Below are 15,122 nucleotides of genomic sequence, written 5' to 3' on the forward strand. Positions count from 1 at the left end.
TTATTTAGTCATGAGAGACACAGAGAGAGAGGCAGAGACATAGGCAGAGGGAGAAGCAGGCTCCCCAGGAGTCCCAGTGTGGGACTCAATCCTGGATTCTGGGATCACACCCTGAGCCAAAGGCAGATGCTCAACCGCTGAGCCACTCAGACATCCCAATGATCTGTGTTTTAACTTACTCTTTTAAAAAGTATTTTTTAAAGATTTATTTATTAGAGAGAGCATGAGTGCACGAGTGGAGGTAGGGCAGTGGCAGTGGGAGAGGGAGAGAAGCAGACTCCCTACTAACATGGAGCCCTGTGTGAGCCTCAATCTCATCCTGAGTTACAACCTGAGCCAGAATCAAGAATCGGACACTTAACTGACTGAGCCACCCAGGTGTCCCAAAAAGTGTCCGATATTTAGAGAACGGTTTTTGAATCTTTTAATGAAAGTTTATTTAAGAATTTATTAAAAATATTTTTTGGCTTTGCTGTACTTGGTAAGTGGTGGTTGTAACTTATTCTAAATTGTTCATTTGAGCTATATAATGACTCAGTTTTCTGTAATATATGAGTTTTTAAATATTTGAGAGAGACAGAGAACAAGTTGTGGGAGGGGCAAAGGGGAGTTAGAGAAGCAGACTCCTCGCTGAGCAGGAAGCCCAATGCGGGGTTTGATCCCAGGACCCTGACGACATGACCTGAGCCGAAAGCAGATGCTTTACTAACTGAGCCACCCGGGTGCTCCGTAATATATGAATTTTAAGCAAAAAAAAAAAAAAAAATTTTTTTTTTTCAAAAAATTTTAACTAGAATCCATCTTTTTTTTTAACCAGAATCATTCTAATATCATTAGTTCATTTTATAAAATTGTTCTGTTGCTATAAGCAATAGGAATAGAATTTTATGGGTTTTAAGAAATATTTTTTCATTAGGAATGCCAACTTTTTTTTAACTTCAGAAAATATATAAAGGCTAATTATATTAAATTAATAGTTTATTTACATATGACTTGAGTGTCTATATTCTCGTATATTCTTCATATCATGTAACTTTATATTTAAAAAGTTAATTATTTTATAGTATTAAACCATTAATGTTCTATAAAATATTGATATTAAGAATTAGGATATTGGGCTATTTCCTGTATACATATCTTATGTATCTAGGTGGAAATAGTATTTCTTCTATTGCATGGGATTATACATGGTGTCTTAGTTTAATGAATACACGTTAAACTTTGAGGATCTGCAAACCATAGATTACACTTACCATGGTAACATGTTTCTAAGTTCCATTTGTATTTGAGTTAATTACATTAAAGTGATATGTTTAAAATCTTCTCAATTTTAATTAGTACTAGGTAGCTAATATTAAGGAATATCTTAATATTCTTTTAATATATTAAAATTAGCCAAAATATTATTGTTGAATAATAGTGACAATAGGTAATCACAATAGCTAAAATTTATTCATTGATAGTTTACTATGTGCTAGAAACTATGCTAAGCTTTTTACACGGGTTATCTCATTTATCTATTTATCTTCTTTTCAGTAGAGAGAAGCACAAAAATTTTATATTTTAACCAAAATACTTATTTATTCCATGGAGACAGTTGACAAACCATTAGATAAATATTCAATCAAAGCATAAAATAGAACATGTATAACTTATTCATGGATATTTGCTCATTTTATAATATTTTGGGGAACAAACAAAAATATCAATAGTATCAGATATGAGTCTTTTGCATTCTCTTTTATAGTTAAAATCTAACACCTTTACAAGGGTTATGGATTTAATCTAGACTACTTAATCAAATTCTTTCTAAGAATATGCTTCAGTAAAAAAAATAATAATTTTACACCAAAATAGAAAAGTACTGTATATTTTAGGACTCTATATAATTGTAAATCATCTCTTTATTGTAGACATCATTGTAGAAAGTTTGTCTTAGTGATAAATTATGGTAATAACTGGTTTTAATCTGTGTTTCAGAAAACTGTGAGAGTAGTGATCAATTTTAAGAAAACACAGAAGACAATAGTGAGAGTTAGCCCACATGCACCACTCCAAGAACTTGCCCCCATTATATGCAGCAAATGTGAGTTTGATCCACTTCATACACTGTTGTTGAAAGATTATCAATCTCAGGAGCCCCTTGATTTGACAAAATCTCTTAACGACCTGGGACTAAGAGAATTATATGCCATGGATGTCAGCAGAGGTAAGATTTTTTGTTTTATTCATTTGACAGGATGTGCATATAAGTGTATGTATTGTGTTTATGTATAAGGTTTCTGAAGTTCATAATGGCGAGTTAATGGATCCTATAAGTAGAAGTCAATACGTGTCATTGAGAAGATGAGAAAGTGAAATGTAATAAAATTGAACTTGATTTCGGTTTCTGAAATTAGAATAAAAACTTGTCTTTCTTAGTTGTCATCCACCTTGGTTACACTTTTCCATCAATCTATGAGTATTTTTTTTGGTGGGATTTAGCTTAATTCTTTGTGGCATCAAGATTTAAACAGAAAATAAAGAGTTACATTTAAATTCATTTTTGTTTTTATCAAGTGTGAATTACTGTAGACTCACCATGGTTTTGAGTCTTAATTATCATTCAAATTTGTAAGTTTGACAGATTTTTTTCTAGGTTCATCCAAAATCAACTGGCCTAATCTAACTCCTAAAATATTTAAATAAAAATAGCTTGCAGTATTAATCTACAGAAATAATGTATTAAAATTTGGAGATTGTAGATAATGTTGGTTTCTATGCTGATAGACAACTGCGAGCTTATTCAACATGAATCTGTTTTACTAGAAACAAAGGTTTAGTGAAGGATGATGACTTACTACATCATCTGTGCATGGAGCACTTAACTTTATCCTGAAATTGTGGATTTATATAATCCATAGACAGCTATTTCAACTCAGTGATGTTTTATTCTTGAACAAACATCATCTTTACAGTCAATTTACCCTCTTTTACCCCCTCCTTCTGTAGCCACTTCTGTTACTGCCTTCAATAAATCATCTTTACAAGGTAAGACATATGAATCAGTAGAAAAAATTATAACATGAAATCTCTATTTTATTGGATAAATTAAAAATAAGCTTCTAATTTTACCTTTTAACATTACTAATATGCACATTCTATAAGAAACCCCTTGCCTTTTATCTCCTGAAAAAGTAAGCCCCCCCTTGATTTTTGAAATTAATACAATAATTAAATTTCAATAATTGATTAAAAATTAATATCATTCCTAAGAATGTGCAAAACATATTTTTGACTCTCAGACAAAAAATGATTTTGCTGGGTTCATTACAGTTGCTGATAGTTTGGTGGTACTGTGGAAGGATCTCTGATTATTTACTTTGAACAGTTATTCAGAGTAATCAGGGTATATTCATCATAGGAAATTCTTGCAGCATTAAATTGTGAATATTTTATAACATGGAAAATGCTTTTGTTAAAATTAGGGTTTAAAGCATTTAAATGTTTAATACAGTATGTAAAAAATTTTACATAAGATTTCTGAAAGGAAGTACATAAAAAATGTAATACTGATTACCTTTGGGAGGTAGGGCTATGGGTGATTGTTTTTCTTTTTTTCTTTATATTAACAGAACTTTATAATGGGAATGCATTACTTTCATAGAAGAAAACCTTATTAAAAATTAGCCAATAGTAATAAAATCTGGAAGCCTTTTTCCTCCATTAAAAAAGGATAGGCTCAGATAATAGATTACTATAATAATTCCCTTTCTACTAAAAAAAAAGAAACTACACATTTTGTGTTACTGGAATCTTCTTTCTTTACCCCTTCCAATTTTCCGATAGCATAATAAGCCTCTCTACCCCAAGAATTAAGTCTACAAATTAATTGTGTGATTATTTATTATTAGTGGCTAACACAAAGACTAGGTTAATTAAAGGAGCTGAAAATTGTTGTGTTTGTAAAGCATATACTAGCTAATAATCAGAACATAGATGTTTTAAATCTGAAACTGCATTAGCTGTCAAACTTCATTTAGCAAGCTGATAGACCAAATAGTTTATCTGTCTGGATCTCACCTTCCACTTCTATAATAAGAGATTGGACAAAGCAGTCTCTGCTTTTTTTTCCAGTAGCAACATCCTGGTACTTTTGCTCCTACCTTTGCCATTGTCTAAATACATAACCCAAAGCAAATTCCATAATCTTATTGGCTTGATTTTGAAGGTGTTGAATGTATTGGTTTGTAATATCCCGTCCAGCCAAGAAAATGTCTTTATTCAGAGTATTAAATGTTGTGAATATAATCTTAAGAGATTGGAATAGGAAAATTAAGAAAGCTCCTTTTACGGTGTCAGGATCTACAAGATCATTCCAATGCTGTAAATGCCTCTGCCTCCTTATTTTAATATTATCAGAAGTTTTAGAACTTTGTATGCAGTTACTTACAGCCTCTCTCCTGGAAACAGGAAACTATAAATTGCAGTTGTTTTTCTAAGTAAGCTCAAGCCCTTGTGTTTCTTAGTGTTTAACTCTGACTTGTGGTGATCTCTGTCCTAGAGCTGTAAGGGAAGACTTAGGTTATAGTATGGAGGATGATATAGTATAGGGTGCCAGGAAATTGCTTTACCAAAAATAACTATATGAAATATTTTGGCTGTAATTATTGCACTGTCCACCATGTGAATTTTCTATCTCCTGTTCCAACTGAATATAATTATATATCTACATTCAGTTAGTGGAGGATTCTATCTTAAAACGAGATAACATTTCTTAAAAAAAGGAAAAGTTAGAGGTATTAATACATCATTTTTGAATAGATATCATATTGAGTTCTACCATTTAATGCTCGTGTGTCTTGGTGCAAGTTATTCAGACTCTGTGGTCACCAAAGCTTCAGATGTATAATGGGACAATACCATCTGCTTTCATTCCTTTACATTCCCTACCTTAGAAAAAGGAATCAGAATGGTAATTTGTGATAATTTCTGATAATAAGGCATGTGAAAAAAAAATCTGTAACCATAAAGTGCTATCCACATGTTCATTATTAAGTTAGTATTGTTAGTAAACTCATTGTACAGAATGCATACTGCTTATTTAATATTTAAAGCATCAGATTTATGGTTTTAATTTGTGAAATATAATTCTCTTAATGTGTTATTGAGGCATATTTCACTCATATATTTATTGGCATTAACTATCTTTGCTTTCCTGGAGTAGCCCCTATTTTGTCATAATTTATTTAATTTTTTTAAAAAAGATTTTATTTGAGAGAGAAAGAAAGCAATAAAGAACACGAGCAAGTGGGGTAGAGGGGCAGAGGAAGAAGCAAGGATCCTCATGGGGAGCTCCATCCCGGGAGTCTGGGTGCATGACCTGAGCTGAAGGCAGGTGTTTATTAACCAATTGAGCCACCCAGGTGCCCCAATTTATTTAATTTTTAAACTTTTTTTTTTTTTTTTTAAATAAAAAGACTGCACATGTAGTCCTACAAAAGGGTATGTATTTAAGATTTAAATGTATTTAAGACTATACATTTACCTCTAAGTGCTGTTTTGGACATATCCCACAAATTTCCATATATAGTACTTTGCTTCTAATATCACTGAAATTATATTCTGATTTATCATAAAACACATGTGTGCTCCTTATAGAAATGTTTTCAAAACTGACAGATTGCCCACTCCTTATTTCTTTCTCTCTCTCTCTCTCTCTCCTTTTTTAAATTTACAATTCATTTGTTGAAGAAACTGGGTCTTCTGTTTTACCGAGTTTCTCACATTCAGAATTTTGTGGATTGTATCCCGTGGTGCTACTTAACATGTTTCTTGATTGTCTCTATTTCCTGTAAATTGATTGATAAATCTAGAGACTTGATCAGATGTGAGTGAGATCTTTTGGCAAGAATACTTCATAGGTGGTATTATGTACTTCCATTAGCACCCCCGCAATAGCAAGTTACATTTATGTATGTACACATGTGTGTATGTACGTACATAATCTCTGCACTCAATATGGGGCTTGAACTCATGACCGCAAGATCAAGAGTTTCATGCTCTACAGACTGAGCCATCCAGGCACCCTTCAAGTTCCCTTTTTTGATGTTAGCTATCAATAGTCATTGCTTAAATCTTGATTAGGAGTTGGAAAATAATCATCATCTGCAAATATTCCTTTATTTATTGATCTATTTCTGTAACAGTAAATTTCCCCATGTCAGCTACTTGTCTCCGTAGGTAGAATTCATTCAGAAGAGGCAGGAAAAATGTGTGATTCTTTACCTTCATCATTATTTATTCGTTTACAGGAAAAAATTTTTAAAAAGGTTTTATTTTAGAAAGTGTGCGTGTGTGGGAGGAACAAAGGGAGAGGGAGATGATATGAAGCAGACTCCCTGCTGAGTGCAGAGCCTGATGCAGCGCTCGATCTCAGGTCCTTGAGGTTATGACCTGAGCTGAAACCTGGAGTCAGATGCTTAACTGGCTGAACCACCCAGGTGCTCCCCTTCATCAGTTTTTAAAATAACAGACTGGTTCCTTAGCAGTACACAGAGATAAACAGTAAGGATCAGTTATTTTTTCAGCATCACTACAAATTCATGGAATTAAATTATGCAGACTGTTTCAATTTATTGAGTAATGTGTATGCTGCCAGATTGTCCTGACTCTGGCCAGTGAAAACCGTATCAGGGCAGCCCCGGTGGCCCAGCGGTTTAGCGCTGCCTTCAGCCCACAGGGCCTGATCCTGGAGACTCGGGATCGAGTCCCACGTCGGGCTCCCTGCGTGGAGCCTGCTTCTCCCTCTGCCTGGGTCTCTGCCTCTCTCTCTGTGTCTGTCATGAATGAATAAATAAAATCTTAAAAAAAAAAAAAATCAGATTGATTCCTGTGCCCTTTTAAAATGACCCCAGGGGACTCTCATTTCTTTCTCTCTGCTGTAAGTAGATATTCCAGACTCCTGTTTACAATCTATAATATTGACAAAGAATCAACTATTCTTATGCAACTGTGGTCCCTTTTTAGGGGGAAATGGTATTTAGAGGCCATCTGGGCCCAGGTTACTCAGCAGTACTGGATTTGTCATAGTTTGTAGGCCTTTGTAGGTGACGTTAGGAAATACTGATTGGAAAAGGGAATGTTAATATGCAATCATGAGGTTTGACATTTGCCATTCTGATTAAAATGTGGTTTCTTAATTTTGACACTATTGGCATGTAGGCCTAGATAATCCTTTGTTTTGGGGAAGCTGTCTTGTGCATTATATTGTGTTCAGGATCATCACTGGCCTCTACTCAGTAGATGCTGCTAGCACGTTCTCCTGCCCTTCCCCTACTGTACCAATCAAAATTGTCCCCAGACATTGTCCAGTGTTCTCTGGGGTGGGGATGGGGCAAGATTGCCCCCTAGTTGAGAATCATCATATTAAAGAAATAATGTTTTTGAAACACTCAATTAAGTACTAAGTAATTATAATACATCATGTTTTAGGGGATAAAATATTTTTGAAAAAGATTTTATTTATTTATTTGAGATTGAGAGAGCAGTGAGAGAGTGTGCATGCATGTGCGAATGGGGAAGGAGAGGGAGAAGCAGGCTCTCCACTGAGCAGGGAGCCTGTTGCTGGGCTTGATCCCAGGACTCTGGGATCAGGACCTGAGCTGAAGGCAGACGCTCAACCAATTGAGCCACCCAGGTGCCCCGGAGAATAAAATATTTCATAATTGCTTAACTCTGAGACAAAATAAAAATTCAAATAAACAAAAGGACAAATTTAATGAAAGTTTCATATCTCATTTAATTCAAAATGTCCATTTTAACTTCTGAAATGCTGGTAATTGTGGATAGAACACAGACTCTGAGTCACAGAGAATGAAGTTTATGTCCTAGCTCTGTCATTCCTTGATTATTGGCTCCAAGTATGTATGTTCATTTCTTTAATCTTCAGATTGCTCTGTTGTGAAATAGGAACAATAAAATTAAATACTAAATTTCCGTGTTGCTCTTTTTTTTTTTTTAAGATTTTATTTCAAAGAGAGAGCATGAGCAGGGGTAGGGCTGGGGAATGTGGATGGGGTGAGGCAGAGGGAGAGGGAGAAGCAAACTCCCTGCTGAGCGGGGAGTTCAAAGCAGGGCTCAATCCCAGGACTCTGGGATCATGACCTGAGCTGCGGGCAGATGCTTAACGGACTGAGCTGCCCAGGTGTCCCTCCTTGTTGCTTTAAAAATTAAATAAGATAGGGCAGCCTGGGTGGCTCAGCGGTTTAGGGCCGCCTTCAGCCCAGGTCCTGATCCTGGAAACATAGGATCAAGTCCCACATTGGGCTCCCTGCATGGAGCCTGCTTCTCCCTCTGCCTGTGTCTCTGCCTTTCTCTCTCTGTGTGTCTCTCATGAATAAATAAATAAAAATCTTTTAAAAAAAGAAAGAAACAAGATATAAAATGCCTAGCAGAGTGCATGGTTCATAGTAGACCGTAATTAGTAGCTTTTATCATCGTATGCATTTTTCAAAGGAAAGTAATTGAGGGAAAACTTGGAGGTAAACCCGTGCACCAAAGTAAGAGGCTTTTCTTCTATTTTAGAATCCTGCCAAATATCACAAAACCTAGACTTTATGAAGGAGAAGGAAAATAAAGGGTTTTTCAGCTTTTTTCAGCGCAGTAAGAAAAAGCGGGAGCAGGTAAGTTTTTTCTTAGGTAGTATTTTATAGGATTCTTCTCATCTGTTTTTAATTGCAAGTGCTTTTTATCTTGAAATGACCAATAGATTTTGCGTTTTCGTTCTTTATTAGACTGCAAGTGCCCCTGCAACTCCTCTAGTGAGTAAGCATCGCCCAACCTTTACAAGGTCCAATACCATTTCCAAGCCATATATTTCAAACACACTGCCATCGGATGCACCCAAGAAGAGGCGAGCTCCACTGCCTCCAATGCCAGGGTCTCAGAGCACCCCCCAGGACCTCGCTCACATCCAGGAGAGGCCAGCTTCTTGTGTAGTGAAATCCTTGAGTGTGGACGAAACAGAGAAGGTATGTGATTTTGTTTTGTGTTTTGAAGGTGGGGCAGGGGGCTATCTATTTTTTCTCTTATTTTCCTTTTCCACATAAACTGCTAATAAAATTGGTAACATCACTGATATGTACTAAGATGATTACATACCATCTAATGTAATAACCTTATTAATAACATTGGTACTGGGAAGAGATTACCCTATGTATAGTTCTGTGATGCAGTGAAGAACGAATGTGTCAATTTTAAGTAGCTTTTATATTCAAGCAAATAAATCACCCATACACCTTAAAGCTGTGTTTTACGACGGCCCAACCAGAGGTGCTTAATGCATATAGTGGGAATGCAAATATTTAATTTTGGACTTTTTTTTCCAGTCTTTATGCTGCATTCATGGGTTTCTAACTAGATGTATCTTCTTGAACTGACTCTGGGGTTCTCACAGGAATCCTGGTGTCTTGTTGGTACATAGATACTCTGTAGTTTAAAAAAAAAAAAAAAAAGTCTTTTCATATAGAGTGTTTTCCAGTTACTTTTATATACTCTTATGTTCTGGGTATGTCTCTTCCCCATACTGACTTACTATTGCTTCTGTTTACTCCCACATTTCCCTGGAGCTTGCTGTTTTGTGGAAGTCCACTTGCAAACTACTTTTCATGCCTATAAAATTTGTATGTTCCGGGGATCCCTGGGTGGCGCAGCGGTTTGGCACCTGCCTTTGGCCCAGGGCGCGATTCTGGAGACCTGGGATCAAATCCGACGTCGGGCTCCCGGTGCATGGAACCTGCTTCTCCCTCTGCCTGTGTCTCTGCCTCTCTCTCTCTCTCTCTGTGACTATCATAAATAAATAAAAAAAATTGTATGTTCCTTGCTTTACTCATGTGACTATAAATGAAGTTTTAATCTTAAGTAAATGTGATTAAACAGGAGACTTTATGTTTTGTTGCTTGAAATCAGACAAATGATTCAAGTAACTTTGAGAGCAGATTTTATTTTGAGATATTTGAGACACTGAGAAGTTTTCATGTATCTGCTCGAAGGTTTTATTTCCCCTTGGAAGTTTAGTAAACTAAATGCTTAAGTAAACTAACCCCCTAACCAAGTAACAAACATTTCTGTGTTTTCTCATCTTTAAAAAGTAACTATAGTTTTTAACTGTAATTTTTAAACTATCACATGTGCCTTCAGAAAGTAAATAGCAAGGCACCTGGATGGCTCAGTCGGTTAAGCATCTGCCTTCGGCTTGGGTCACGATCCTGGAGTCTGCTTAGTGGAGAGTCTGCTTCTCCCTCTGACCCCTCCACCCCTACATCCCGCTCATGCTGTCTCGCTCGCTCACTCACTCTCTCAAATAAATAAATAAAATCTTTAAAAAGTAAATGGCAACCAGGGTAGAAATGAGCAAAAAAGATGCTTAAACTCAGTAGTTATCTATTAAGCTGCCTTCTTATTTTTGTTGAGATTTTCTTATCTAATGTCCATGGTGTAAAATCTCACCTTGCAAATCAGGAGGAAACTTACTATTTTTTTTCAAATGATAGAATCGTTTGCTATAAAGTTTTCCAAAGTAACTACTCGGTAGTTGGGTGAAGTGTTGTTATAGAAGAGGCGATCTTGGGTTCAGTATTAACATCTACGTGGGAGTGCCTCAGTCAGGCAACAGGAACCGTGTTGTGAAGCCTATGGCACGCCTGGGCGTGAACAGGAAGCGGAGATTGAAACTGAGTGAGAAAAAAAAAAAAAAGAAACGAGTGAGATAAGCAGAGGCCGAGTCACGGTCCCCAAAGACTTCATTTTGTGGGTGTAACTCCTTTACATTTATTTCTTCATAGTAAGGCATTTAAAAGGTAGCACTTTTAGTATTGTTTTTAAATTTTAAATTACCAATGTCTGTCTTTTTTCTTTTTATTTTTTGTCTTTTTTCTTATGTAGAAATAAATCTTAGCCCCTGGTCACAAATCTTTATTCCAGATGACCTCATGCAATCTATTTCAGTAAACTTCTTTTGTGCTTTGGGCCGGAAGAGGTTTACATCGTCTAAGAAATAAGTCTGCTCTTAAAATTCTAGGCTCTGTTTCCAGTGGCCTCACCAAAAGCGGTTTCTTTTGATTCTCACCCTCTGCTCTATGACCAGTTGATGCTCCCATGTTAAGTAATCTTTTTTTTTTTTTTGTATGTTGCCTTTGGCAAACTGGACATCTTTATATAATTTTCTAATTATTTTTTCTTTTGATCTGGACATCTGGGTAGTTCTTTGATGTATCGTTAAGTAGGACCCCAGAATTATGTTTCTCCCTAGAGAAGCTGAAGTATCATTTTTTATTTATTTATCAATGACAAAAATTCTTAAGCTATGGTTGGTTGTGTTCGTGTGTGCGTGCGTGAGTGTACATGTGCACGTGTGCATGCTCCTGTGAACTCATGCCTTCCTGGACATCTCAGCACTGATTTCCTTAACTTCTTCATCGTATTGATGTGCTAAATCACCCCCTTGGTCTTGATTTTTCTCTCTTCCTTGGTCCTGATTCTCTTTTTATATTTCAACTCTTTTTCTTTTTTTCTTGTCACCACTTCCCTTACCCATTTTCTGAATTTGGAGGCACCCGAATCCATGGTCTTAGCCTATATTTACCGTACTCTTTCGGAGAAGACGTATTCTTTGTTGACTTCTCAATTGTAGTAGTTTGAATAGTGTCTCCCCAGAAGATATGTTCAAGCTAAGGGTCAATAAATAAGATCAGTGTGGACTTAAGCTGGGCCCAAATCGAATGACTGGTGTTCTTGTAAGAGGGGAGACACATGCACAGAGACAAAAAAGGAGAGGTCATGTGATGACGCAGGCCGAGATTATAGTTACGCTGCCATAAGCCAAGGAATGCCAGGAGCCACCAGAAGTTGGAAGAGGTAAGGAAAGATTCTCTCCTATATTTTCAGAGACCTATGGTCCTGCCAACAGCCTGATTTCAGACTTCGGGCTTCCAGAACTGTGAAAGAGCAAGTTTCTGTTGCTTTAAGCCACTTGGTCATATTAAGTTGTTGCAACAGCGCTGGGAAACAAATATGTCAACTTTTTAATTCCATTCCCAATATTTTATTCCAGTTGCAGATTGAACTCATGGTTGCTTATTCACTCACCACTACGTGGAAATCAACGTATTGAAAATCAAACTTATTTTTGTTCTCTGAGATCTAAAAGCTCAGGGTCATTTTCAGTGTGTTTTCTTTTTATTTTTGCAACCAATTAGTGAGTCCTTCATTTAGTCTCCCTTCCTTATCTTTATCTTTCCTTCTCCCTTCCTTTCTTTCTGCTGAAGTCAGGCTTTAGAGAAATCCAGGGTGCAGAATAAGGAGAAGACCAGAACTTAACCTGTCTTCCCAGTTTGGAAACTTTGATAACTGGTAGTTATTTTCTAGGCATTCAAGGCCCTCTACAAACCGAGCAAAATGAGGGGACAGTTCTGCCTTTTTTTCCTTCTTTTTAGTTTTGTTGAGGTATAATTGACAGAGGAAATTGTAAGTTGTTTAAAGTCTACATTGTGGTGATTTGAAATACATATACATTGTGAAAGAATTCTTGCCATCTGGTTAATTAACGCATCCATCACCCTCCATATATATCTTTCTTTTTTTTTTTTTTTTTTTTTCCAGAGAGAGCGAGCATCCAAGCTCATGTGAGTGTAAGCTTGGGGCGGAGGGATCAAAGTGAGGGAGAGAATCTTAAGTAGGTTCCACACCCAGATTGGAGCCTGACGTGGGGCTCAATCTCATGACCCTGATATCACGACCTGAGCTGAAATCAAGTGTCGGGCACTTAACCAACTGAGCCACCCAGACATCCCTTTACTGCCTGTTTTAAATGTAAAATAGGGAAGCCTGGGTGGCTCAGGAGTTTAGCCCTGCCTTCAGCCCAGGGCCTGATCCTGGAAACCCAGGACTGAGTCCCACATTGGGCTCCCTGCATGGAGCCTGCTTCTTCCTCTGTGTCTCTGCCTCTCTCTCTCTCTCTCTCTCTCTCTCTGCCCCACCCCTGCCATATGTATATCTCTCATGAATAAAAAAATAAAATCTTTAAAAATAGTAATAAATTTTAAATAAAAAATACTCATTATTACTGTAGACATTTTATTAAACAATTTAGTTTTGAATTTGAAACTTTATTTTTTAAAGATTTTATTTATTTATTAGAGAGAGAGAGAGAGAGAGAGAGCACGAGCAGAGGTAGGAGCAGAGGGAGAGGGAGAATCAGATCTCCCCTCTGAGCAGGGAGCCTGATGTGGGGCTCAATCCCACGACCCCAGGATCATGACCTAGGCCGGAGGCAGAGGGTTCTGACTAGGCCACCCAGGTGCCCCTGAATTTCTAATTTTAGAAAGGCATTATGGTTGAAAGTAATAGCAGGCTGGGAAAAAGTACTGGAAAAGAATTATTTTCAAATCCCTGAAGAATTTTGGATACATTCTTATCCTGTAGATTTTTATTGTTCAGGATTTAGAATAAACCACAAGGGTGCGCTGTTTAACAGACCTACAATGTTCTGATTTTTATACTTTTTCCCCAAAGCATCCTTTAATAAAGCAGAAAGAAAATACTGGAAATACATTACATTAGAAATAGCAAACGCTTATCTCTTGCGGGTGAAGTGTCAAAAGATAGAGCTAGAGAGATAAATAACAGTAATGCATGACAAAGTGACTTATAATTAACGCAGTTTTATTCATTTTGAGCTTTCACTTCATGGTAGTGTTCTTTTAAGTAGTCCTCAATATTCTGTTTGTCTTACGCGGGCTTATGGATCAGTCTACCTGTAGCTTGGAAAAAAATGTCCACTACATCTATTTTATGCTTTTTGGTGTCAGTATTTAATAATTTGTCTCATTTATGTAAGGCATTTCTTAATACTGGCAAATTAAGGTATTGGATAGTGATTCTGGAGCCTAAACTAAAACTCTTCACATAAAAGACTGTTGATTTTTTCTGAGCTAATTTTGGCAACTAATTGTGTAGTTTCCAAAGAGAATTCAAGAAAGATCCAAGTTAGTAATAGAATCTAACTGGTTTTTTGGAACTTTTTTGCAAATAAAATTCTTTTATCCACCTAAATAATGTCTTTTAAAGAATCCATAGTTTACTGTCATTGCTATCATCTTTGTTCATGTCCCTAAATTTCTATGTACTTTTTTACATTTCAAGCCTTTGTGTCATTTTCCTTATAAAGGTGAATATACTATCTTCTATGGAAATCTGGAAATGTTCATTTGCAGAAGAGAACTATCCAATTAGAAAATTTCTGGCAGTTTTTCTCAGATCTTTTTGAGCAGTTTGTGAATATGATTCTGCCTAAAGATTTGAAATGCCATTTATGCAACAACATATGTAATGGCTGGCTCCTGCTGTTGTTTACCTAAACCATGTTGCATGTATTACTATATAAATGCATACAGTTACTTAAAATAAGATGATATGTATGTGGTTATTTACGTAGATTGTCATTTATTTCACACATGACAAAAGTCAGAAATGCAATGACATTGACTTAAATTGAAAAGGACTTAGAATTATGAGATTGGAACTAATTTCAGAAATCCAGTAGCTGTACCATATTTGCTGACCAAGTTTCTGTGAGGAGCACATTCAATAAAATCTGTCACCAAAGGATGTCCTAGTATTATGGACAAATCAGCCTTTTAAGAGTATTTTCCAATTGAATAAGAGGAAAAAGAGTTGGACACAAGTTGCAGATAAACTTGACCCACAGAATCCACAGAAACTTTTGGAGAATTCCTTATTTTTGCACATTTGGCATGGTTTTGCTCTTTGGAGTTATATGTGTACATAGCAGTAAAACAGTTCTTCCCAGGCTGCTAGAACGGTACCTCCTTTGCTTTAGGATGTTGGCTTTTGGCTGGAAACACAATAAAGAATTATCTTGATTGAAATTTTTTTTATTTGGTCTTATTTTGCATTCTGGTGCAGACACTCAAATGTTGAGAAATGGAAATACTTTGCCATCCAGTATTATGCAAGTGAAATTTAATACGTAGAGTGTGCTCATTTTTTAACAGCTGATTTAATTGTTTTTAAGAAATGTTTGACATTATTCATTTTTGACTCAATTTTACCTTTTAATATTT

The 15,122-nt window shown here is 36.2% G+C and overlaps 1 protein-coding gene across 14 annotated transcripts in view; it reads left to right on the plus strand.

Annotated features, from left to right (window-relative positions):
* COBLL1 (cordon-bleu WH2 repeat protein like 1) overlaps positions 1-15,122 on the plus strand; it is a 159,981-nt gene that overhangs the window by 112,250 nt on the left and 32,609 nt on the right. For 8 of the 14 annotated variants that reach the window (XM_072810953.1, XM_072810954.1, XM_072810955.1 and 5 more), the window contains 4 exons: positions 1,981-2,209; positions 2,992-3,030; positions 8,566-8,663; positions 8,775-9,011. In XM_072810953.1, the coding sequence (XP_072667054.1) occupies positions 1,981-2,209; positions 2,992-3,030; positions 8,566-8,663; positions 8,775-9,011 (603 nt within the window). The remainder of the gene's footprint in view (positions 1-1,980; positions 2,210-2,991; positions 3,031-8,565; positions 8,664-8,774; positions 9,012-15,122) is intronic. The other 6 variants (XM_072810957.1, XM_072810964.1, XM_072810965.1 and 3 more) reach the window with 1 other exon arrangement.

This window comes from Canis lupus, chromosome 34 (assembly GCF_048164855.1).
Source record: "Canis lupus baileyi chromosome 34, mCanLup2.hap1, whole genome shotgun sequence".
Classification (NCBI taxonomy): Eukaryota; Metazoa; Chordata; class Mammalia; order Carnivora; family Canidae; genus Canis; species Canis lupus.